Source organism: Perna viridis, chromosome 4 (assembly GCF_037379345.1).
Source record: "Perna viridis isolate PV_CMFRI_1.1 ecotype Kerala chromosome 4, ASM3737934v1, whole genome shotgun sequence".
Taxonomy (NCBI): Eukaryota; Metazoa; Mollusca; class Bivalvia; order Mytilida; family Mytilidae; genus Perna; species Perna viridis.
The window spans coordinates 50690488-50714954 of NC_142448.1; the positions used below are offsets into that span (position 1 = coordinate 50690488).

At 32.6% G+C, this 24467-nt stretch overlaps 1 protein-coding gene and 1 long non-coding RNA gene across 3 annotated transcripts in view; one reads left to right on the forward strand and one right to left on the reverse strand.

The window, feature by feature from the left end:
- The first annotated feature begins 4786 nt into the window (after window positions 1–4786).
- LOC148620438 (RNA helicase aquarius-like) overlaps window positions 4787–24467 on the forward strand; it is a 66825-nt gene continuing 47144 nt past the window's right edge. Inside the window, exons 1-12 of one of the 2 annotated variants that reach the window (XM_088581325.1) lie at window positions 4787–4848; window positions 9361–9451; window positions 10835–10894; window positions 12496–12536; window positions 13439–13474; window positions 14836–14881; window positions 15473–15547; window positions 16212–16343; window positions 17520–17588; window positions 18370–18547; window positions 18985–19163; window positions 22122–22235. In XM_088581325.1, the coding sequence (XP_088437451.1) occupies window positions 9386–9451; window positions 10835–10894; window positions 12496–12536; window positions 13439–13474; window positions 14836–14881; window positions 15473–15547; window positions 16212–16343; window positions 17520–17588; window positions 18370–18547; window positions 18985–19163; window positions 22122–22235 (996 nt within the window). In that variant the 5' untranslated portion in view covers window positions 4787–4848; window positions 9361–9385. Of the gene's footprint in view, window positions 4849–8923; window positions 8993–9360; window positions 9452–10834; window positions 10895–12495; window positions 12537–13438; window positions 13475–14835; window positions 14882–15472; window positions 15548–16211; window positions 16344–17519; window positions 17589–18369; window positions 18548–18984; window positions 19164–22121; window positions 22236–24467 lie in introns of those variants that run through there. The other variant, XM_088581324.1, reaches the window with a different exon arrangement.
- On the reverse strand, window positions 6427–8032 carry LOC148620439 (uncharacterized). The gene is made up of 2 exons (XR_015921340.1): window positions 7603–8032; window positions 6427–7065 (listed from the first exon to the last, which is right to left on the reverse strand). It is a non-coding gene; the product is annotated as an uncharacterized LOC148620439 (long non-coding RNA).

Sequence of the window (24467 nt, forward strand, 5' to 3'; positions counted from 1 at the left end):
CCTGGTCCATGTTCCCAGTTTTTAGTGGAGTCCGAGTTGCTAATTTTCTATTGTTGCTTTGTACGTTACGGCTTCATTTTTCATTTTCCTTTTGTTGCTTTGCACGTTACGGATTCATTTTTCATTTTGCGGGAATAAAATTAAATTAAGAAAAATCAAAACTGCAAATTTGGGAAATCTTCTTTTTCACAGAAATTGATGCTGTACTTTGTCACAATTAACAAATGTCAAATGTTCAGCTTATTTCAGTTCATTTCTTATTATTCCGAAGAAAGAAACGTAAATGGTGCGTTTCTACAGTTGGTGAGTATATTATAATTGTTCTATTCAGTCAGTATGCATCGTGTAGGATCTAATAATTGTTATATACGGTCTTCCTACACTTCCTAGTCTTGAACTACCACCCCTGTCAGGGCCTCTGTTAATATCTGTTGTTTTTAGTAGCTGGAGCAGCAATTGTTGCCGGCGGAGACATTTTATGGCATGAATTTCAAGACGCTCTGAACTGTTACTGAAAAAGTCTTAAAATGTGGTCAGCCGAGTCGAAAAATGTTTTAACTGAAATTTCTGTAAATGTGATTTGTCCAAGATTTATCAATCCTCTATAGTATACCTTATGATTTGACATACTCGCTACGGCTCGCACAAGACTGCCAAGGAAGGAGAATCTACATATACTGGCTAAACTCCTACATACAGATCGTTATTTGCCGTACATGTTTACAATTAAAAGAAAATGAATTTAATTCATGTACTATGCCGTAATTAAGTGATGTACATGTCCTACACAGCGGCTTCAGTGACCCATTAAAATATTGTAACTCGATTAGTTTTCCTTTATAAATACATGCATATTATCGTTCTAATGTTTGTGTCTCCTTCGAGATATGTCAATTCTTATTACTATGGACTTTCATTGTTAGTTTTGAAGAACGTCTGGGCAATGTGTCATTTTGGATACTCTAATTACTAAGTAAAAGTATAATTCAAACGAGCTGAGATAATTATGGTGGACTCATTTTAAAATCCTGTCTCAGAAGGATGATATAATTCTTATTTTAATGCACATCATTCATGGGCTGACCACCTTTGCACGCCAATAAATATTATCTTAATCACATTGTAGAATTTTGCAAATAACTAGCAAAGAAGTCCCAGCCCCGCACAATCACCTTTGACCTCCACTAAATTGACTAAATTGGCTTCTTAACATGTACTTAGCTTTTCAGATCACAAGCATTTATGGCAAGGATGGTTTCGTTTTTGCCTTGATACGGCCATATTCGCCGAAACGGTAGTAACAAACAACAACCAATCATTTGTGTCGGTCTACCCTAGTCGATTTGGTTATTAGATGATGGTAATTGGCATTTCCTTGTTACATTTACAATGAATGGGCCCAGAAATAATACGAATTTTAATCAAATTAACGAATCAGGAGGAAATATTGGTTCTCAAGAAAAAGAGGAGGTGGTTGAAAAAATCCGTCCATCCGTGCACTAAGTGTATGTGGTTAAGATATCATACTTATATTATTGTAAGCATACATGTACCTCACGCTTTACAGTCATATTGAATTTATGAAATAAAATGAAGGTTCAAGGGAATAGTAGTCTATAGACAAGACAACGAAAACAAAATGTACAGTACGAAAATGCACGCAAATCGAAAGCCTTGTGGCCTTGACTGAAAGCATTGTTTTCAGTTAGAGCGCGAAAACGGAAAAATTACCTCTCTTTTTACGAGAAAGTGTTAAAACTCAAAACGTGAAACCGAAATTTTAAAGAAAACGATAGGGAGCCTGTGTCAATGGATACAAAAAATATCTCAAAGTTCTGTGCCTTGGCTGAATGCGTTCTCAGTTAGAGCGCGAAAACGGAATAACCACCCTGCTTTTTATGAAAAAGGGCCAAAATCGAATACATAAAATCGAAGTTTTATAGAAAACGAAAGGGAGCCTATGACCACGGATAGAAGATTTATTTAAATGACAAAGCGTTTGAGAGTTATTGTACGAAGTGCTGACGACGGATGTACGGATGGACGGACAGCGGTATACCGTAATAAGTCAGGTCAAAATTATTGACGGGCGTATACAAATTATTTATCTAAGGAAAAAAAATAATACGAAAGCAACAATATGCTTAATATAAATATGTATAAAGGATGGCAAATTCAAATAAAACTTACATACATTATGTGCTTGTTCAAAGCCAGGAACGTGTTGTCCAGTGGTTGTCGTTGTTTTTTTTTTATGTTAATTATTATTCGCTATAGATTAGATCGATGTTCATGTTTTGTGAATAGTTTCACATCATTTACTTTGGGCATTTTACAGCTTGCTTTATGGTATGGGTATTGATAATCAGTGAAGACAGTGTAGTGACCTGTAGAAGTTTATTTGTTCGTTTCATGGCTTTTGGTGGACTGTCTCATTGGCAATCATACCACATCGACCTCCTATCAGATCAAATTAACAACTACATTTAACGTATACAGAATGTTGGAGCATTATTTACGTACGAGCACAGCAACTTGGAGCATGGATCAGCTGCGCATCCAGACACTCCGAAAAGGGGAAAGGGTGCTATCTAGCCTTAAGGAGCAATCTAAGGATTTTAAATCTTTATTATATAGTCAACCATACCTCAGCAGGTTAGGGGGAGGGTTGAGCGCCCATAAACATGTTTAACACTGCCACATACTTCATGTGCCTGCCCCAAGCCAGGAACCTGTAGTTCATATGGCCAGTGCATGGTTGTCGTTGTTTTTTTTTTTTCATGTGCATTGTTATCAAATTCATGTTTTTTCTATAGATAATGTCCATTTTAGTCGCACATCATTTAATTTTGGACCTTTTTCAGCTTGCTGACCTGTAGAAGTTTAATAGTTCATTGCTTGGCATTGGGTGGATGAATATCTCATTGGCAGTCGTACCACACCTCCTTTTTTATATTTAAGAGCATAAGGGGGGCCCCAGATGGCTCTCTTTACTCTTGCGAATCTTTTAGTTGAATCTACACAGCAACACAGCAAGCCAGCAGAAGTAGAGGATCCAGAGCCTACCCCCATGCCCCCTCCCCCATTCTGTATCGGAAAATTTTCTTAATTGTTAGATAGTGTAAATTTTGGAAAAAGTGAGTAATTAATAGCCTGAAGCCCTTTTTTTTATTCGAAAACGAGAAGAAAACCAAGTTCGGTTCATCTGTAATCTTGTCGGCATTTTGTCACCATAATACAAAATAGAAGTTAGTAATTAGAAAAGTTTATTTTTTCTCTGATTTTTTTCTCAGCGTAGGTGGTAGATGAGTAGATAACCAGATGATGTATTGTAATCAACATTATTTCTGTTATCGATTTTGTAGATATTTAATCACCAGAGCGTTTGAAAGCTGTGAATGTTCGTAGTTGATTGTCAAGACTCTTGAAGATGCTGCTGTGCTCGTGTCAGATCAGATCAAGATTTTGGCGGGAACGATCTTTTTCGTGTTTATCTCGAGATCATTCAACTCATAAGCCATTCTTGTGTCAATGTTTGCATCGATGCAAGTTACTATACTGTTCAGAGATAAAAAGCATTTTGACAGTAATGATTTATGGTTTAGCTTAAGCAACCCAAGTATCTGGCAGTTGATAAAAGTAATTAAAAAGCTGATCAATACAGGACATTGAAACCAAAACCTGTTTTGACTGAAGTTTTTTTCAGCGGCATGTTTAGACGCGGAATTAGTTGGTTTGCACTAATTCAAAAGTTGCAAAGCATCAGGGAAAAGCAAACTATGATTTAAGTAACATATACATATTGCAAGCCAAAGTGGACAAAAATCAACATTTTGTATTATTAGAAAATGAATTTTTAATATTACAAAATCATTTTTTTAATATTAGAAAAGATGTTTTTAATATTAGAAATTAATTTTTTTGCTATTAAAAATTACTGATTTAGTAATATTATAAAATATCACACATATTGTAATATTAGAAAATCAGTCACATTTTTTAATATAACAAAATTATTTTCTAATATTAAAAAATCGTCCTTGAATACGACAAATCCGTTTTCCAATATTAATATTTCAAAAATAGTTTTTTAATATTAGAAATTCAATTGATTATTTAACAGTAAAAAATGATTTTTTAATATTAAAAAAGGTGTTTTGTGATAAAAGAAATCTAATTTGTAAAATTAAAAAATGAATTTGTAATATTAAAAAATCATTTTTTTATATTAGAAAATGCTCAGTTTTGTCCACTTTGGCTTGCCATATATACATTAAAGTGTTCTCAAAACGAGTAGGGCTTGCTCTGATCAGTGTATTAATTCGGTCCCTCTCAGTTCGAGTCGTTGGCATGCTTTTGAAGTTTTATTCGGTTGTTAGTTTTCAATAGGTTAATCATTTGGTGAAGAGGTATCAGTCTTGTATTACACACTCCTGAGCGGGTGTACGTCAACGCATGGAGACTGAATAATATATTGTGTGCTTTCTTTTTGCGTTTTCCTGTTTTTGTTTCTTGGCAAATGACTATCATTTTTCATCAAAAGTACAGGGTACATATCAAGCTATGACACAAAAAAACCTTTTTTTAGTAAAAAAAAAAAAAACAGTTTTTTTATGAAAAATAATGCTTTAGAAAAGGGGTATATTTTATGAACTCAAAATAAAAGTGAAAGTAGAAAAAGTATTTTAGTTCGACCTGTCCTTGTATAGTTAATTATATCAGTATGTCAAACTCTGAATTAAATATGGCTTATTTGATGTGCTACATGTATATGGTGCGGCATATTGGATTGGGTTCTATAGCTCGTATGCCAGTATATGATCTTTATTGATTATTATTTTATGCTAGGTATGTATGGTCGTTGTTAAGTTGCTAATTACATAATTTATAGCCACGAACTTCTTGCATTCGCAAATTTTCACTTTTGTTGGGCGTAGGTATGATATGCATTGTACCAGTCTGCAATATACTGTTCAGCATGCAGATTAAGAACAGGACAACAACGTTATCTGTTTAAATGAGAAAACATACTTCATGTAAAAAGTTGGCAATAAGTGGCTGTGAATTACAGGTAAAGAAAGGTAAAAAAAATAGAATCTGAATTGTTTTGACATACTTACATCTCGGGGTATGTAGTTTTTTATTTGTAGAATAAATGCATGACGAATATTGTTATTATATGTCCTGGTGTATCATAACCAAGGGAACACCCCATATATATTCTGTATGGTAATTAGTTTGACGAGTTAATCACTCTAACAATAAATTTTGAATCACTATATACAACTTACGGATAGTACTACGGTACCGTGTATGTACATGTATCAGAATGGTTCGCTAAAAACTATTAACACAGATCATACGCATCGTTATGCCAAAGTCATTAGTCATTCTCAGATAATTGGCACAATTTAGGAAAAAAATAACACAAATTTGAAGTTCAGCAATACCAAAATTTTTTGCAACCAAATAGTTTGTTATATTTAAAGATGCGAAATACAAAATTTCAACCACAAAATTTGATAAATAAGCGAGATACATGATTACAAAGAATCCCACTATATGGTCCACAGAGGTTAGATAGTTGAATGGTACTTGTCATTTGTTGATGAAAGGAAACTGAAAAAAAAAGTTCTAAACTATAAAGTACTACTATCATATAAAATAATTACTATTGAACATTCAATCTTACCTGTGCCATGTTTGAAAATTCAACAACAGAAGGTTAGTAGATTTTCTATCTTTCTAAATAAATTCTGAGTACACTTTTTCCGTTTAGGATACTGTCGTTATGAGTTATGTAACCTATACAAATCTTAAGACAAAATTTCATTATCATACTTCAATCTTATAACATATTCTAATACAATTTTGTAATACTAGATTCTGATTTCAGCTGAATAAAATATGTTCTCTTTTGTTACCGAGGTTAAATAAAGATAGCACTGTCCGTTTACAGTCTTTCATTAATCCATATTTACTTTTTTGGTTTGTTACTTCAAAATCTGATCAAAAATGATATTTAATCACTTGAGTGTCTTTTTTTTTCAACATCTTGAAATTAATGTTTTCAGTATGTAATGATAACCTCCGTAACATTTTACTTGCAGTGTTTGAAAGTGTATTACGATAAGTTATAAAGCAAACTTTCCCATATTCAATTTTCGTAGTCCTTTCGATTGTTCCTGCCTTACAAAACTCCTTGTTAAAACCATTAGTTTCATGGGAACAGGAGACATTTCTGTTTGTTAAGGAGGTTATACTGGACTTTGATAATAAAACATTGCATTCACCCTAGAAATAAAGGCTGGAAAGTGCATAATATTTACATGATTTAGTCAAATATAATGAACAGTAATGAAATTTAAACATAACTGATGAAGGGATTAAAATGACTGCAATTTTGGGTCGTTTATAGTAAGTACAATCAGGAAGAACAACTTTATTGAACCAGCACATCAATATAACTTAAGTATGACATCAATCAGTCCTCAACGTTATTTTAACGCCCATGCGTAGCTTCTTCTATTTTGTTCATATCGGCAGCGTCTATTTTAAAGAGTCGTCCAGATTTTCCAGACTTTTGTGGTTGAGTCTTCAACACGAACATAATGTCTTTCTTTGTTATCCAAAGATCGTCCATTTTTTTTGCCACTTAAAATTGTTACCATACTTTCCAGAAGATTCCAAAAAATTGACATGAATCTCGCCATCCGTTTCCTTTAATTGGAGTAGCTGTCCAATGTACCACTTTTCATTATAAATAGCTGCAACCCAAGAGTCAACTGCTAGTGTTTCGTCTTCCGTTTGTAAGAGATTTTGTGTGTTGTTAGTTTCTTGCAGCTGAGGTATCGCTTTGCGAGTTGTTTTTTTTTCTTTTTTTTTGTTTCCACTTAAATTGTGAATAAGAAATCCGTCACACGCTGTTGTCAGTACGCCTAATGTGCATTCAGGACAATAGCAGGATATTTCTCTTGTGTATAGTTCATTGCTGGTACCAATAACATAATGAACTTTAAATGTTCCTTTCACAGCAGTAGGCACCGGTCTACTATGTGCCATGATCTGAAATAATGAAAAGGGGCGATATTGTAACCTCTGTAACGGTATTTATTTGCATATTCAACATGACCCTATTATATTTGTCGGCTTAAATGTCAAAATAAGTAATAAATACTGCAAATAAATGCCGTTTTATTGTTCGTGTTCATATACAATAGGCAAAGATGAAGATTGAGAACATGCGGTCTTAAGATGTCTTACTTGCAACCTTATTCTTGCACGTGTACAACACCTGTTAAGTATAAATCCAAAAGGATTAATGTAGTGGTGATCAAACAAGAGTGCAGTCGAATGTGGGTACCAAATAATATGAAATTGTGGGCACTACATCAATGAGTCACTTTAATTCTAACCTACGTAAAAGATCTATGTCAACGTGTTTTACTGGTTGAATTTACATACTACACCGGAATAACAACCGACGAAATGAACCATGGTTAAAATCAGTTAAAATGCCTTCATAAAATCATTTAATATAGTATCTGATGAAACAATGAAATGGATAGGTACTTTACTTTACATGGTATAAATTATACATACCTTAGGTTCAAATGTTAGCACCAACTGCGAAAAGGCATTAATTTTTCGGGATAAAAAGCGTCTGCTATAAGTATTGATTTCTGCCGGTGAAAGTGAAATTGCACCCTGACAGTTTGTCTCGGAAACGTTTCTTCAATTTGTAACGGAGGTGAGGATAACGGAGGTTAGAATTCATCTACATTTTTTATTGTTTTAAAGGAAATGGCTATCACTAAATTCTTGCCAAATGATGATTCGGCATGATGAAATGACTATCTATTGTAATATCAATTTCATTTAGTTTACACGGAGGCAACATCACGAGAAAACGTGTTATGTAGGTTGAATTCTTATATGCGACATTTGCTTCTTTCAATTGTAGGACGGCAAATCTTTATAATTTGATATTTTTCCGACCTTTGAAGCCTCGATCTAAACAAATAAGCATATCTTCGATATTATAGCACAGTAATTAGCTTTTCATATCTACTATACCAACCGATATTTATTTGTTAAAGAAACTATTACGGAGGTTACACTACAACTTGCTGTCAAAGTAAAGACTAGCCCAGGAGTTGGAAGTTCATTGAATTTCAGTATAAGGTGGTTTGCTAATACTTACCAATACAGAACAGCTAAGTTAAACCTTAATTGTGAAAATTCATAAGCAGTAAGATTAAAACTGACATATAATCCCATAAGCAGTAAAATTGCTTGGAATAGGCAGTAGCGGATTTAGGGGGTTCCGCAGGTTGGACCACTCCCTCATTTGTTGGAATATTTGGGTACTATAAAATTACACGCAAACTTTGTGCGGAGATGAGCAAATAATAGCCATTTTCAAAATTCATTTTAAAAAATCTCTTGATCATCCCCTAATAGATGCATACAGGGTCGCTTGTTGGTCTAATGACTTGGAATAATAAAAAAAATAATAAATTCAAATCAAATATGAACAAGAATTTAGCTGAAGGAGTCTTATTTTTATATCCTGAAACCACGATCCAAATTGATGCTATTTTGAAATCCACAAATCATACAAGTACTCCACCATCTTTAAGTTTACAACATATGTCTATATTAGTCGTAAGAAAAATGCATATACTGGCGTGCGTACTTTTTAAACATGTAATCATCATTTAAAAAAATTGAGAGAAATTTTCCAACCTACATTGTATATCATGTGGATTCAGAGGTTTCCGGACACGGCCCTCCTAAAAGGGGGAAAGATGTTTATTATTATTATTATTATTATTATTATTATTTGCTTGAAAGTTTTTATTGTCGTTTCCGGAAATATTGTCTAGCTTACTCCGACTGTTGTTTTATATTACATATCCTTTGATAACTTCCGCTACATGTGTGAACGATTTTGAACGTTTTTTTGTTATTTTGTCACCAATTTTCCAAGGTAAGTCACAAGTGTCACTGTTTCAGTAATAGCTTTTATTGTAATTCATTGATTTTGCTTTATTGAAATTTAGAACATGTTTGAAATAATCACCTTTGAACGGACATAATTGAAAAATCGTATGGAAACATTTAAAACAAAGTTAGTAAAATCATTTTTAATTAAAGCTGGAGACTGTCTATGCGTAGTATAGCAATATAACTTTGTCCAACTAATGTGAGGGAAAAACAAAAAAAGTAAACATTTTTTTTTATATATATCAGAAGACATGGAAGATGTTAGAAAAGTAAGAAAAAACATTTACACTTACACTACAGCTCTATCTAGACTTTTTACAGATTAACCTGCCTCATATATATTATTCACAGAATGACTAAGTAAATAAGCAGTATAATGGCCGAAACAAAGAAAGCTAGACCTCTGACTGTGGATCAAATCCAAGAGGATAATATTACTCAGGTACTTTCCATTTTTTCATCTTTGTAAGGTTTTCTTTATGGTACAAATTTGGGATCAGTGAACTTGCCTACCAACAATCCTTGTATAAAAAATATGTATAAGGATTGTTGAATTTTTCAAAATAATGCTATAAATATACCAACAAAGAGTGTATTTCTTAATATTATACTAGGATTGTAACATATGATTTTTTATGACTTTTGTTACTTCTTATGGTAAAAATTGAAGTTTTTGTGTTATAAAGAGATGACTTTTTGTATGATTTGTTGGCTTGGGTGTTGGCCTGTGTGTTGAATAAACAAGTGTTGAAAATACCTGAAAGGATTGTTGTTTTAAAGAACTTCACTTGGACCATGATACAGGCATCCATTCTGTGAACTTTGTAAACCCAGTGATAGGCACTCACACTCAGAACATTGAGTCATACTTGGCAAAGGTTTAGATGAGAGAATGTGGAGAGGCCACTGGGGTAAAACTACTGAAGAATCCTTCATCAACATATGTCAACATATAGCAGAACAATATCCAGTCTAACTTACTAGCATTCAAGTACAGCAGTAGTCAATACAACAGCCCTTTTAAGGGCTACCAAAGTAGTTCAAAAAGATTCTTAAATTGTTATTATCAGTATATTTTTTTAAAAAGATCTTAAATTGTTCTTATCTGTATTTTTTTTTTAATTAAGGCCAGTATGCCATGTATGTTAAGATTAAGATTTACAAAGTTCAAAGAGACTAATTAAGTTTTTATCAAAACACACACCAAGCTTAGACTAATTTCATAATTTGGAAAAAAAATGGTCCATATTATAAACAAAAATCTTATTTTTTCTCTCAAAAGTGTTCAATATTGGAATAAGTCATATTTATAAAAAAAAAAAAATGCAACAATCCCTATAAATAATGTTTTACATAATAATACGTATAACAATCCTTTTACAATCCTTATACACAATCCTTGTACTTAATTTTTAGACAAGTTAATTGATCCCAAATTTGTTACATGTATGTAAGTTTGAAAATATAAAATATACATGTAAGCTTAATAGTGTTTTTTGTACCCATGTACAATCAATGTACTTTATCTAGGTTTGTATTTATGTATAACAAATTTTGAAGAGAGGTACTGGTGCTCTCAGAGTGGGCAGAGTAATTGGAGTCAGTGAGGGTGGGTGCAGTGTCCATCCATTTCTATCTAGTAAGGACATTGGCGCAGATACATTTTATACAAGTATATACAGTATGTACATGTATCATATTTCAAAGAAATAATACAAAAAAAAAACCATGTTGTCATTCAAGGAAGATGTAATTTTTATTTTTTTTATATTATGTATTTTTTAAGCTGTGAATTATTTTATGCTTACTTTGATTGCTGCTTCAGCTTGCTGGTCAACATTGGTCTCAAGAAGCTTTAAGAAATGGAGCTCAGTTTTCACCAAAGGTATATATAAGTATTACATGTTCTTCTTGATCTTCACAGGACATTTTCCTTGTCAGCATCCTATATTAATCACATTATTGACTTCTAAAAATACAAAATTTGTGATGTTACACATGAAAATGACATAATATTTGAAAGCAACATATATTCTTCAATTTCACAATTCTTGTTCGAAGAAGATACTGATCCATTTATATTTATATGCCTGAATACTTTTTTTAACTCCACTTCCACAAAAGCAATATCCACTTCCATTTCCCTGGCCTGCCACCATGAGCTCTAAAAGTGCAGAATCACTTCACATATTTCATTCCAGTAGAATACTAATAGGATAATTAAATGGAAAGAGTGAATAATCCAAATAGTATCTTAAGTGCCGAAGAACACCTAGATTTAACGTATGTGCAGAACTTGTTCCACGCACAAGTTAAATCCACAAGCGTTCTTGGCAGGAGTGATCATATTTTGGTTATTCACTATAACCAAGTGATTAACCTGTTTATTATATAGATTTTCTTCACAATTCAGCAATATTTTCAACATAAATTTTAAATTCTGTGATTGGCAGATTGATATAAAATTTGTGATGTTTTTGTGGGAGAATAAGTCCAAGAGTGAAATTACTGAATTTATTTCACAGTGTGAATTATCGAAATTTATTACACTGGGAACAATCGATAAAACACTGCTATCTATATAATAAACATGTACATTGTATTATTGTACATGCAGTGAAGATATGAAGATAGTGTTCATAACTTTGTAACTCAGGAGTTCATACAAGTATTTAAGCCCACAAAGCATACATGTACAAGCACTCCACCAGAGTTAAAGGTTCTAAATTTTTTATGCATCTTAAATGAAAGATCCGCCAGAAGAAAGTGAAAAGTCTTCAAATAGAGTAAATGTAAAATAAGATTGGTCCTTCACATAGAAAATGAAATTTCAGTTGTCCTGCATTAAAAATTAAGGGTCTATGACCTCAGATTCCTGTAATTTTATGAATAAGGTGAAGTCTAGTCTACTTGAAGTACTTGTTTTACTGTTTACTGACAACCATTTTAACTGCCAGTCTGTCAGACACTGCTAATGACAGAGGTTATAATAGGTGCAGAAAAACCCTCCAAAGAAACAATGCGTTTTTTTATCTACATTGTACATGTATGCCAGTGTTGTCCCTAAGATTTACAGACAGCATACTGGTAACCCCTGAATTTCAATATACATGTAGCATCTTGCATCTAAAAACTATAGCATCACATTTTCATTGGACCCTATGGGAAGTTTTTTATTAGCATCTGGTAAAATATATATCATCAGGGCAATGTGATAAATTCATGGCTCTTGAAAGATCATTGTGTAACTGCTATTTTTTTTTATGAAACTTAAGTCATTTCTCCATACAGATCTGTATTTTGGAGAAAACCTTACATTCTTATCCCATATAAATCAACCAATATAAGAATTGTAACTCTGGCACTTTCAATGTGGAGAATTTAAAACTCATGCTAACAGAAGTGTATGTTTAGAATATGTCAAATCTTTAAGGAAACCCCTTCGGTAATGACAAACTCTAAATTACTCTTCAAATCAATTTTTAGCTGGTGGAAGATATTTACAAGACAGAGTTGGTTAAGACAGGGTAAGTTAGGCTATGAACAAACATATTTTTTTACCTTTTTATACGGCTATCTTCTAGGCCCTGTTGTTCAAAACTTTATGCACTGGATAAATATTCATCCACAGGATGATATGTAATTTGTATGAATTGTACTAGACTTTTCCAGTATTTAAATCTTTTGAACAACTGGTCCTTCCCTGATGTGCTATGAAAGACTGTTGTCTGGCTGTCTGTTTATATTTTGAACAAAGCCAAAATTGCTATCAAAAGCTGATAGAGTTATTGTTCTTAACTTATCAAAAAGAGGAGCTCTATCATGTGCTACATGTATAACTCAACTGTTATTTGAAATGCCCATTACTTCCATTTTGGCATTTTTCACTAGAGCTTTTGACTATTATGTCTTTTCCACTCGTCAACGGTAATATGAAATAAAAAAAATACTTTGCTAAAAATTTAGATTGTATGAGTCCTTAATACAGTTTGGCTGATGTTTGCTAATGATGTATGGTTTTTGAATTGTGAATTGTTGAATTCACAATTTCAACTCAATTAGCTTCATTTGAAACTTAAAAAATATTATTTATTTAAAAATTACCAAATGTTTTGTAAAAAAAAAAAGATTAATTTGAAACAAAATGTTATTATACCTTTCCTTCCGTTACATAGGGGGGACCCATCTCTTATCTGTTACTCCTTCTATACCACTGAATGGAATTGAATGAAACTTTCACAGAATCTTTATTATTACGTATTTCCATTGTGCATGTCATATTTTGGATTTTCATCCAAGTCAATATGAAGGTCAAAAGGTACATGTAATCAGTTGGGAGAGTGGGTGGTGTTAAGTTAGTGAGCATTGATCACAATTTTTCTAGTTACTGTCTGAATTGATTATGATGGCTTGTCATTTTATTTTCTAGATTCTCTACAAGGAGAAGTATGATGTTAGAATTTAGGTAAATATTCAATGCAAGAAAGAGAAAAAAAATCACATTTAGGTTCATATTAATAAATGGTGTAGGGGAGAGAGTACTCAAGGGAATTCAAACCAGGAATCGGGCAGAAACCAAAAGAACACTATTCAAGGATGAAAACAAGACAGGGAAAAAAAGACACACAAAAAACATGAAACAACCAAAATAACACATACAAAGAAAGCAAATCAGCAACTCAGACTCAACCAAAAACTGGGAGCATGGACCAGGTGCAGCGGTAGGGTAAGGGATGTTGGTCATGAGACAACAGCAACTTTATGATTACACTGGAGGGTTTTATAAAGAGAAGGGTTCAAATTAGGCAATGATCTAACCAGTTCCTATAAATCACGGTATCAAGATAGAAAATATATTTAAATTCATACATACATGTAGAACATGCACATGTACATGTAGAACGTGCACACATACATGTAGAACAAATAGCAGTCAGGCAAAGAACTCCTAATTCTCCTAGTTTTTTCTAATTTTGGGCACTAATATTTGTGAGTATAAAACAAGTTGTTAGTCATTATCTGATATGATTTATGACCAATTTTACACTTACAATTGTTTCTGAAATTCATGACTGATTTTGAACTTGTTCAACCCACTGTTATTTTAGTGTACACATGTACATGTATATTATGTGTTCCTTTAACAGAAAATGCATTTTAGTCCACAACATATTCTTGTTCTGCATGTAAATTATTGCTAAAATTTGTAATTAAAACTGTAATTCTTTACCCAGAAGGAAGGGAATTGGCCATTTTTAAGATAAAAATAACATATGTTATCATTTTTTACCAAAACATTCCTGTTAATCTGCTTTTTTCACTAAAACCCTCCTGAATTCCTCATTTGTTGAAGTCAAACAGTGCTTTGCAGACTGATATAGGGACAAAATAGTCCCTGAACAAGTGGACACCAATAATAAACAATTTTACATGTATTAAAGGAGGCGAAACACAAAGGTTGTGGTTTGTCTCTTTGTGTACATTAAAACAAAAACAAATTAATTTCCACAATATACATAAATAATACAGGATGGTAAACATAATGATAAAAAATAATCATATTAAGCACATTTATGTAGCTGGCAATAAAGATAAATAGATTTGTTTTTATAATAGATGCTAACTGAAGTCATCATATTTTGTTTTGCCAAAAAAGATAGGATATTCTGTTTGTAATTTCTTGCATATATTCATGCGTTATATTAATACTATATATGCCTTTTCAATTTCTGAGAATTAATAAGTGGCAAAAAAATGCCCTACATTTTTTGGCAGCAAAAAACATATTTATATGCTCATAATCAGATTTACTTCTTTATATTGTAGCCAATACCTTGAGAATTACCTCTGGCCAAATTTTAATTCTTCAAAGGTAAGTAAGTTTTATTGTCCTTTACTGGTCAAATCTTCTACCTGTTAGAGGCTAGAGAAAAATATTCAAACATTACAAACTGTTGTTTCATCTTGTTGGTTGCTTAAACAGAATTTATTTCAAGTTTCTATGATATTACACCCTTGCTTGAAAATTTTTCAAAGGTAAGTTTGAGTTATTGCCCTTTGCTAGTCAAATTTACCTGAATTTTCTATGTTTTGTAATCAGTTGTCCTTTACTGGTCAAATGTGTATTTTCTATATGAGAAATCAATTTACATTTAAATTCAGCTGTCTATTTATACTGCCAGCAAACAAGTTCGAAGGTTATAAAGGAATCGCCTCATCTGTCTGTCCATGTTTCTTGTAAGTGCAACTCCTCCTTAACCGCTCAAGGGATTTTGAGGAAATTTTATAAGAAGGTTGGGCATCAATGGAGATGTGCATGTATGAATAAAGTAATTGTTAGAGGACAATTCAATGAGTCAGGAATTTATAATTATTCCCATTTTAAGGTGATGATGTAAGGAGCCTTAATCAGCAAATGAATCTCTGTTTTGCTAGCTATTATTTAGCTTGCTTTATTTTGCAGACAACATATGCCCATCAGATATCAATTGCTGCCATGGTGAATGAGAAGTTCAGAGAAAGAGTTCCACAATGGGAGGTAACTGATCTTTAGTTTTATTCACATAAGCCAAGTGTCTAAGGAAAAGTTTTCTTTTTAAATAATTTTGCTCAACTGATACATGTGGTAACCCCCAATATACTGTTGGCATTGACCTTCTTATAGACATTCTGTTTAAATACCAGACTAGTCTTCATAAAAATCAGACAGCAGGTGATTCAAACATTCATGACAAAAACCCCTGGAGTTCACTTTTATTTGTAATTCCAAAACAGTCACAGACCTTGTATTAAATCAGTCTTTTAGTTTCTCATTTATATGTTCCAATGTTTAGATCAAAATTATATAGATTGTGTATGAAATTGGCACTTTGCAAGAATTAGTGTTCTTAGATGGATTTGCTGGTTGATTTTTGTTGGATATGAATGTATTTTTTTTTCAAAAACATAGAGGATGTTTGTTATGTTAAAATATAGCATATGTAGACCCATAAAGCTTTCTTATTTGATGGGTTTTTCTACACCGTGAATCACCTCTAACAAAGGTGCCGTCTGAATTTTAAATGGACTGTTACTTAATGTATGAAAAAGAAGTGTACATAGTTCGGTGTGAATTTTGATAGAATCAATGTATATTTTATTGACTTCTTGATGAATCAACTACTTACTAAAGATTGGTTTTAAATCTTGATCTTTTATTTCAGACATTTAAGTCTAAGCCAGAAAAGTTTGCTGAATATTTCCAGCAAGTTTTACATTTGTGTTTGAGAGAAGATACACCATTTCGAGAACAGACCTTGCTTTTACTATTTCTCATTCACTGTTTTAACAGCCTGGTAAGGTCATAGTTTCAGTTTGAAATTAGTTTTTGCCCACTTGCTGGCTATAAACATGTAGTTAAAAATGACTAAATAACTAGATTTTTCATGAATGTTGCCAAAATTTTTATCTTACTTATTTTGAGTACTATTCTTTTGAAGAATCTGGTTAATGGCTGTTAGGAACCCTGAATAATTTGAAAACCTGTCTAATTTTGAACCTTGGTAAACCGAACACCTGTCTTATTTTGAATCTTGGTAAACTGAACACTTGTCTTATTTTAAACCTTGGTAAATCCAACACCTGTCTTATTTTGAACCTTGGTAAACCCAACACCTGTCTTATTTTGAACCTTTGTAAACCCAACATCTGTCTTATTTTGAACCTTTGGTAAACTGAACACCTGTCTTATTTTGAACCTTGGTAAACCGAACACCTGTCTTAACTGGACAGATTTTTAAGCCCAAGAGGGATTTGGTTCAGACAGGTTTGTCTGTTGTTTCAAAATCTTGATCACCTCAAGAGTTTCATTACACTTTTTATCACTTGAGAGTTTTATTAGAATCTTGATCACATGATAATCTGGCAGCTCGGTTAATATTTTCGTTCCACAAGTTTCTCTCAATTATAACCCCGGGTCGCCAGTGACGTCTTCCGTCTTTTGATTGGCTGAGTGGATATGACGTTATTTTATATGTTCAAATATTCAAATTTTTAAAAGCAACATTTAAATATTTCTTTTAAATTATAAGATTACCTTTCGATACAAATGCACTGCAAATAAGTTAATTTAGATAATTTCATCTTGGTTTTTACTTTATTTTATAAGCGTCAATTTACTCATATATTGTGCATATTCGTCGCTGGTGACCTGAGTCTTTATTTTAGCGGTCCTAGGGTCGCTTATGATATTGACTAGGGAACCAGATTAGATCATGAGAGTTTTTTTAGAATCTTGATCACATGAGAGTTTCATTACACTCTTGATCACTTGAGAGTTTTATTAGAATCTTGATCACATGAGAGTTTCATTAGAATCTTGATCACATGAGAGTTTCATTAGAATCTTGATCACAAGAGAGTTTTATTAGAATCTTGATCACATGAGAGTTTCATTAGATTCAGATAAAATGAACAGTAAAAGGAAACTATGAAAATAAATTTCAATTTCTGAATTTTTATTTTTTTTGCAGGAAGTAGATCTGATAAGGGAACAGGTACAGCGACTGGTTTCCTTGCCAATATGGAATAATCTTCTTCCAGTAAGTCTCTGTGGAAAAGACCAATATATCAAAAGTTCAATAACAAACAAAGACTTTTCCTGAATTCATAAAACCAAAATTCATGTATTTTTGCATCCATGAAAATCAGTTGTTGGCAGTATAAAGGCAACATTTCACATAAGGGCTGGTCAATTTGAGGTATAACAAAAAATGTTAAATGTTCACATCTTTTAAGTAATCTAGAATCTTGGTTCCCTTGATTACTTTTATTAAGTAAAAAAATTGTACATATTATTGGTAGTTCATCTACATTCTATTCATCATTCAATCAATTTATCAGTCTCTTTTTCACAATGTTAAAGGTAACAAAAATTCCTAGATGCTCATCCCCTCCCAAATTTTTTTTATTTTCAAAATGCATTTTGAAAAATATTCCCTATATCAAATTTCCAAAAAATATTGCATGTCTTGTCCAGACCCGATTTATAATAATCATCATTTAATAATTTCCAAGGTAAAAATCATAATTTTTCACTGCTTTTTCTTTTTGATAAGGTTCCAAATTTGATGAAAACTGTGTCAATACCTTTATGCTTGTGAAATAGATCACCAAGTGCAGATGGATGATGATAACAACAAGTTTTTCAGCGTGAGTGACAGTTACTGAAGGAAAAATGAAGTTTTGTTTTTCTTCAGTATCTAGGATTTTTTTTTAGGGGGGAGGGTAATATATGGCATTATTCAGATTTTACAACAAAATTGCTACAAACCTTAATTGAAATGATGAATAAATAATACAGTATGTGACTTCATTTTGAAGGGCAAGAGGGAGGATTTGTTTAAAGGGAACTCCAAGTATAAGAAGTTTTTCAACCTGTTGAAGAAAAATGATGCCAAACTGGATGAAAGCAAAAGGGTCAAAGTTCAGTTTGAGAGAGAAGTTTTGTCAAAATTGTTAAAGAAATTTGACAGAGTCCTCAGCAGTATTAAAGAAACAGGTATGCCAGAGATTCTGTTTTTTGCCTGACTCATATATGATATGCTTTAAAATACACTTTAGATGAAATATTTCATTTTGCACTGTTTTGGAAAGTAGGGTTCCCAAGAAACTTTATATAGTGCTATAGAATACATTTGTAAAGTGTATTACTTGACAAGAATGTATATTCAAATGGTTCATTTAATACATTACATTACCTTACTGACACCCAGACTTGTATTTCTTCGGCTTATAATTGAAAATCTGATTTAAAATTCAGATTTGACCATTTGTTTTTTTCCATTTTTTACGTGCTAACCTTATGCCATTTTATGCATTTTTGTTGGCATAGTAAAATCATGCCTGGACAACTTTCTTTTCTTTTCTTTTTAATTTGAAAGGGAGTATTTACAGTATCTACAGGATTGCTATTACATTGAGATACTTAATTTTTAGGGTCAGTGCAAGCTGATAAAGTTCAGTACTGTGAGAGATTTGTTGAACTATTGATTGACATAGAAGCCCAGCTACCAACCAGAAGGTTCTTTAATGCACTCCTGGATGATTCTCATTGTGTTGTCAAATGTCAGTTGTCTCCCCTGGTAAAAAGAAAAGAGGGAAAGTTATTTGGTGAAGTAAGTTCAAATTTATTGATTTTTTTTATCTTATACTGGCAGGTCTTATTACTATTTCTTAGTTTAGGTTAATGAATGTCTCTGGGTTAATCTGTCTGACTTAATTGTAAGTTTTTGTAAGAATCCTGCAAAATGGGAAAATCAGAAACTCCACTGATCTGACAGTATAATTTCACGTATGAAAAGACCAATATTTTGGTATCATTTAATGTCCCATTAGATGCGCTATCTTTGTTTTGTTGATTTGGGGATTAATATGAGTGAAATGAGGATCCCTCAAAAGAGAGGAGTAAGAATTCTTGGAACAAAGAAATTAGGTAAATTTGGCCTTAGGAGTGTAGCAGTCCAGTCAAAATAAATTTTTAACTTAAAGCTGCATTAGCTGTCATTTTTGTAAATTTTTGTTTCTGTTGAAATATGCCTTAACTTAATTATTACCACTAAATTGTACTTTTCTTGTACAATTTCATTTGATATCCACAAATAAAATGCATTAGATACATGATATAGGTGTCTGTATATTTATTGTTTTGCAAGACAAAAAATCGACCTAGAGAAGTTTGTTTGCATGTGAATTATGGTGACCTCAATAGGTGCATATGCTATAAGGGTTGCTTTTTTCAATAACAAATCTAATTGCAAAGCAAAGTGGACATTCAACGGCAAGGAAGGCCGACGGACTCAAGCAATAAAAGAAAAAATTTCGAATATAACGCAAGGATCCTTTTGAAATTTACGTGTTGTGATATAATGCGGCTCAAAAATGATCATTATTTATTTGAAAACTAATCAAGAAATAGATGAAATGAAATAAAAACAAGACACGTGCTTACCTGTGTATCGGTTATTGTCATTATTTTAAGAAGGTTAAAGTATTTTTAACCCTGGTGAATGTCCTGTCGGCAATCTTCGAAAGTAATGGCGAAAAATAATTAAATCAGACCTATCAATTTTCTCTGATTAAAAAAAAAAAAACTTAGTTTTCACAACATTCTGTAGGTATGGCTTCAATTGCATTACTACAAACTTATTTCATTGAATCAGCAAAATTCAGTAGAATTAGAACTGAACAAATCTGACAGCTAATGCACCTTTGAACAAATTGCAATAGAATATATTTTGGTTCAAATACATTGCATTATTCCCTATATATACACAGAAAAAAGTCTAAAAAAATCTAGGTTATTGAATACTCAAAATAAGCATTTCAAAATCCCTATAGAAATTTACATTGGAGAGGGGAGATAACTCCATAAAAGTTAACATTTTGTTCTATTTTTATCAATTTCATGTAAAGTATGATATTTATGTGAATCATTTTTTCTTAATGACTATCACACATCATGAGTTGCCCATGATATGTAAAACATTTGGTTATGATGGGTGAATTGAAATTTTTGGGTAATTTTTAATTACAGAAAATTCATATTTTCTGGCATTTCCATCATTATTTATTTTTTTTGAAATTGGTATTGTTTACATCTGCAAACTATTTATCAACAGTTTTGTCTTTTTTTTAAAGGATCTTTCGACCATAAAAATTGGAGTATTTACTTCATCATTTTCATCACAATTGGAATTCTTGAACTTCATAATCTAGAAAATTGGACATAAAGTTTACTATTTAGTTTCAAAATCTATGTTATTGTTTGTTAAAAGATAAGAAACCTCTCCATAAGTTATAGATGGTCATCTAATTAATGCTAAAATGTCCACTATTGCTACACTTTATTTACCAGGTACATTATTATGATTTTGTATAAAATTTTATTGTTTTTTTCAGCCATTTTTATCTCCCCCCGTTCCAATGTTAATTTCCATAGGATATTTGAAATGCATATTTTGAGGGTTTCCCTTGTTGGATTTTGTTAGACTTTTTTCTGTGTTTATTTTGGTCATAATGCAATATATTAAAACTGAAATATCTTCTGTTGCAATTTGTTTAGATTAAGGGAATTTTTTTTTCTTGATTGACTGGACTATAGTTCTGGGTTCCAGGTAATTTATTTAAGTTGGCCTTAGGAGTAGAAGCCTGGGAACCAAGTGATTAGTGTAGTTGGCCTTAGGATTAGAAGCCTGGGAACCAAGTAATTAATTTAAGTTGGCCTTAGGAGTAAAGGTCTGAGAACCAAGTAATTAATTTAAGTTGGCCCTAGGAGTAGAGGTCTGGGAACCAAATAATTAATTTAATTGGCCATAGGAATAGAGGTCTGGGAATAATAAGTCCAAGATGACCTTTGAATATTCATGAAAATTAAAGAATTAAATATTTAAGGTCAAATTTTCTATTAAATGTATTAATAAATATATGCCACGTTCAAAAAAGAAAATATTAATTTAAATGTAATGTGATTTTATTTTAGGTCTGTTTATGCCATGAGAAACATCAATGTTCTCTTTACTATATTGGCTACAATTGTTTTAAATATAATGTTAAAGTTGTACATTTACTGTTTTTCTTTATCAATGTTTTTGTATCGTGTACATGGCCCAGGTGAACCTTTCATAGCTTTTTGCAAATTTAAGGCGGTAGACAGGGTAAGGGGCATAACTCGTGAAATCATTGATATGTTTGTATTGTATTCAATTTCACCAAAGCCTTTCAAGCTTTCGTTTGAAGCAGAATAAAATGAATCCAAGTTAATTAGATGCCTACATAAGATTGATGTAAAATGCTGAATGCAAATGTTTCAATGATTTTTAAGAGTTGTGTCCCTTACCCTAGGTCCATCTCTTTAAGTGTTATAGTAACATCTTTAAACATCAGAATCACAATAGTTCATACATGGAAAAGTTTCTGAATAAAAGTTTGGACATTATTTTTTTCCTGATACTCTTCTGAAGATCAACTTGGCAAGTTTTTACATTTTGCTTTTATTTGAAAAGACAACAGATATGCCTCATTGTATATGCTGATTGTACAAAGTAATGTACCTTCTCCCTTTTCTTTTATTTCAGTTAGTAGATATGTTGAGTTCTTACACTGAGTTTGAGATTGATGATACAACAGGAGAAGCATTAACAATTCATGATCGCCTAGATATCCATTACAACAGAGTACTTAAATTACAGGTATGCAGAAAGGAGAAGTATATTTAGTGTGGTCATGGTCTTCTAGATACAGGTATATGGGAAAAAGAACAATTGACATTGGGGTCATGGTTCCCTTGATACATTATGTGGGAAGGAGATGTATTGGCAGTGGGGTCATGGTCACCAAGATTCAGTTATGTGGGAAGATGATGTATTGGCAGTTGGTCATGGTCCTCTAGCTACAGGTATGCAGTAAGGAGAAGTATTATTGGCATTAGGGTCATGGTCACTTAGATACAGGTATGAGGGAAGGAGAAGTATTGGCAGTGGGGTCATGGTCCCCTAGATACAGGTGTATGGGAAGGAGAAGTATTGACAGTGGGGTCATGGTCACCTGGATACAGGTATATGAGAAGGAGAGGTATTGAGATAATTGTCATGGTCCCCTTGCTGCAGATACAATGGAAGAGGCATTGACAGATACAGTTATGTGGGAAGGAGAAGTATTGGTGGTGGGATCATGGTCACCTAGATATAGGTATGGTTGGTGGTAAGGAGAAGTATTGACAGTGGGGTCATGGTTACCTAGATACAGGTATATGGGGAGGAGAGGTATTGAGATAATTGTCATGGTCCCCTTGCTACAGATACATTGGAAGAGGCATTGACAGATACAATTATGTTGGAAGGAGAAGTATTGGTGGTGGGATCATGGTCACCTAGATATAGGTGTGGTAGGTGGTAAGGAGAGGTATTGACAATGGGGCCATGGTAACCTAGATACAGATATATGGGAAGGAGAGGTATTGCCATTATTGTCATGGTTATCTAGATACAGATATGTGGGTAGATGAACTCCAAGAAGTATTGACACTGGGGTCATGGGTGTGTAGATATAGGTATGTTGAAAGGAGAAATATTGACATAATTGGCATGGTTGATGGATACAGTTAGTAGGGGGAGACATATTGACATTGGGGTCATGGTTGCCTAGTTACATGTGTGTGGGGAGGAGAGGTATTGATATGATTGGCATGGTCAATAGATACACGTAGGAGGAGAAGTTTTGACCTTTGGGTCATGGCTGCCAAATACAGGTATGTGGGAAGGAGAGGGATTGACATAATTGGCATGGTTTCTTAAAATTCAGGTATGTGGGAGGAGAAGTATTGACACTTGGGTCATCGTTGCCTAAATACAGGTGTGTCACGATCTCATAGATACAAGTATAAAAATAGGAGAGGTTTTGACATTAGGGTCATGTTTGCCTAGTTATCCACTACAACATAGTATATAGGTTACAGGGAAGAAGATATTGACATTAGCATATTTAAACCCTTGAAATCCACTTCAACATAATGTTTAACTTTTTGGCATTTGGCAAGGAGAGGCTTTGATACATGAATTAACAGCATGGGCACTGTTTCTAGAATAGCAGAGAAAGTTTTTGATACATGTATCCATATAATCCTGGTCAATGCTTGTATAATTTTTGTTTTTTGTTTTTTTTTATTTCTGTTAACATTTTCTTTGTGCTGTGTCTTGATTTCTAAACTTTTAACATGCCGGTCTCACTGCTTTATATTTGTAAGTACTATGGTTTGTCCACTCATATGAATTATGATAGCTCAATCCTACTACTGTTTCTGGTAATTTCTTAGTATAAATGTTTGTCTTCATGGCAGAAATGAACATGCTTTTTAAAATTATTCATAATCAGAAAAGGTGATAAGGGAGGTAGGTTTTTATACCCAACAATAATGCCATAATATGTGATACCTTCCAAAAAGTTGCATGTCTGTCCATTAGTCCCTCAAAGCTTTCCAGATGAGAATGGGACTTTTGAATTTTTGTGAAACTTTGCAAAGTTTTAAAATTAAATGCCTTAAAATAAAGGTTAATGGTAATTTTCAGCAAAATCCAAAATGTTGTTCTTGAGCTAGGTCATCTTAACATTTTACCATCTCCTTTTTCACCAATTTGTGGTTGGTTATCACTTAATGCTTCATGAAAGCCTTATTTTTCTAGTTATACTTATTTTCCTGAATATCAGGATCTGTAATTATGTGCAAAATTCAATATTTTAATTTTTGTGAAATTCTGTATAGTACAGCAACATTGTCCTTTTCCTTTAACCTAACTTGGTATTTTATCCAAGCCCAATAAATAAAAACATGCATGTAAATTACAAATGGTGCAATCCATTTGCAGTTGACTGTATTGATCAACATTGAAAAATGTTGATTTCATATCATAAAAACAATATATTGT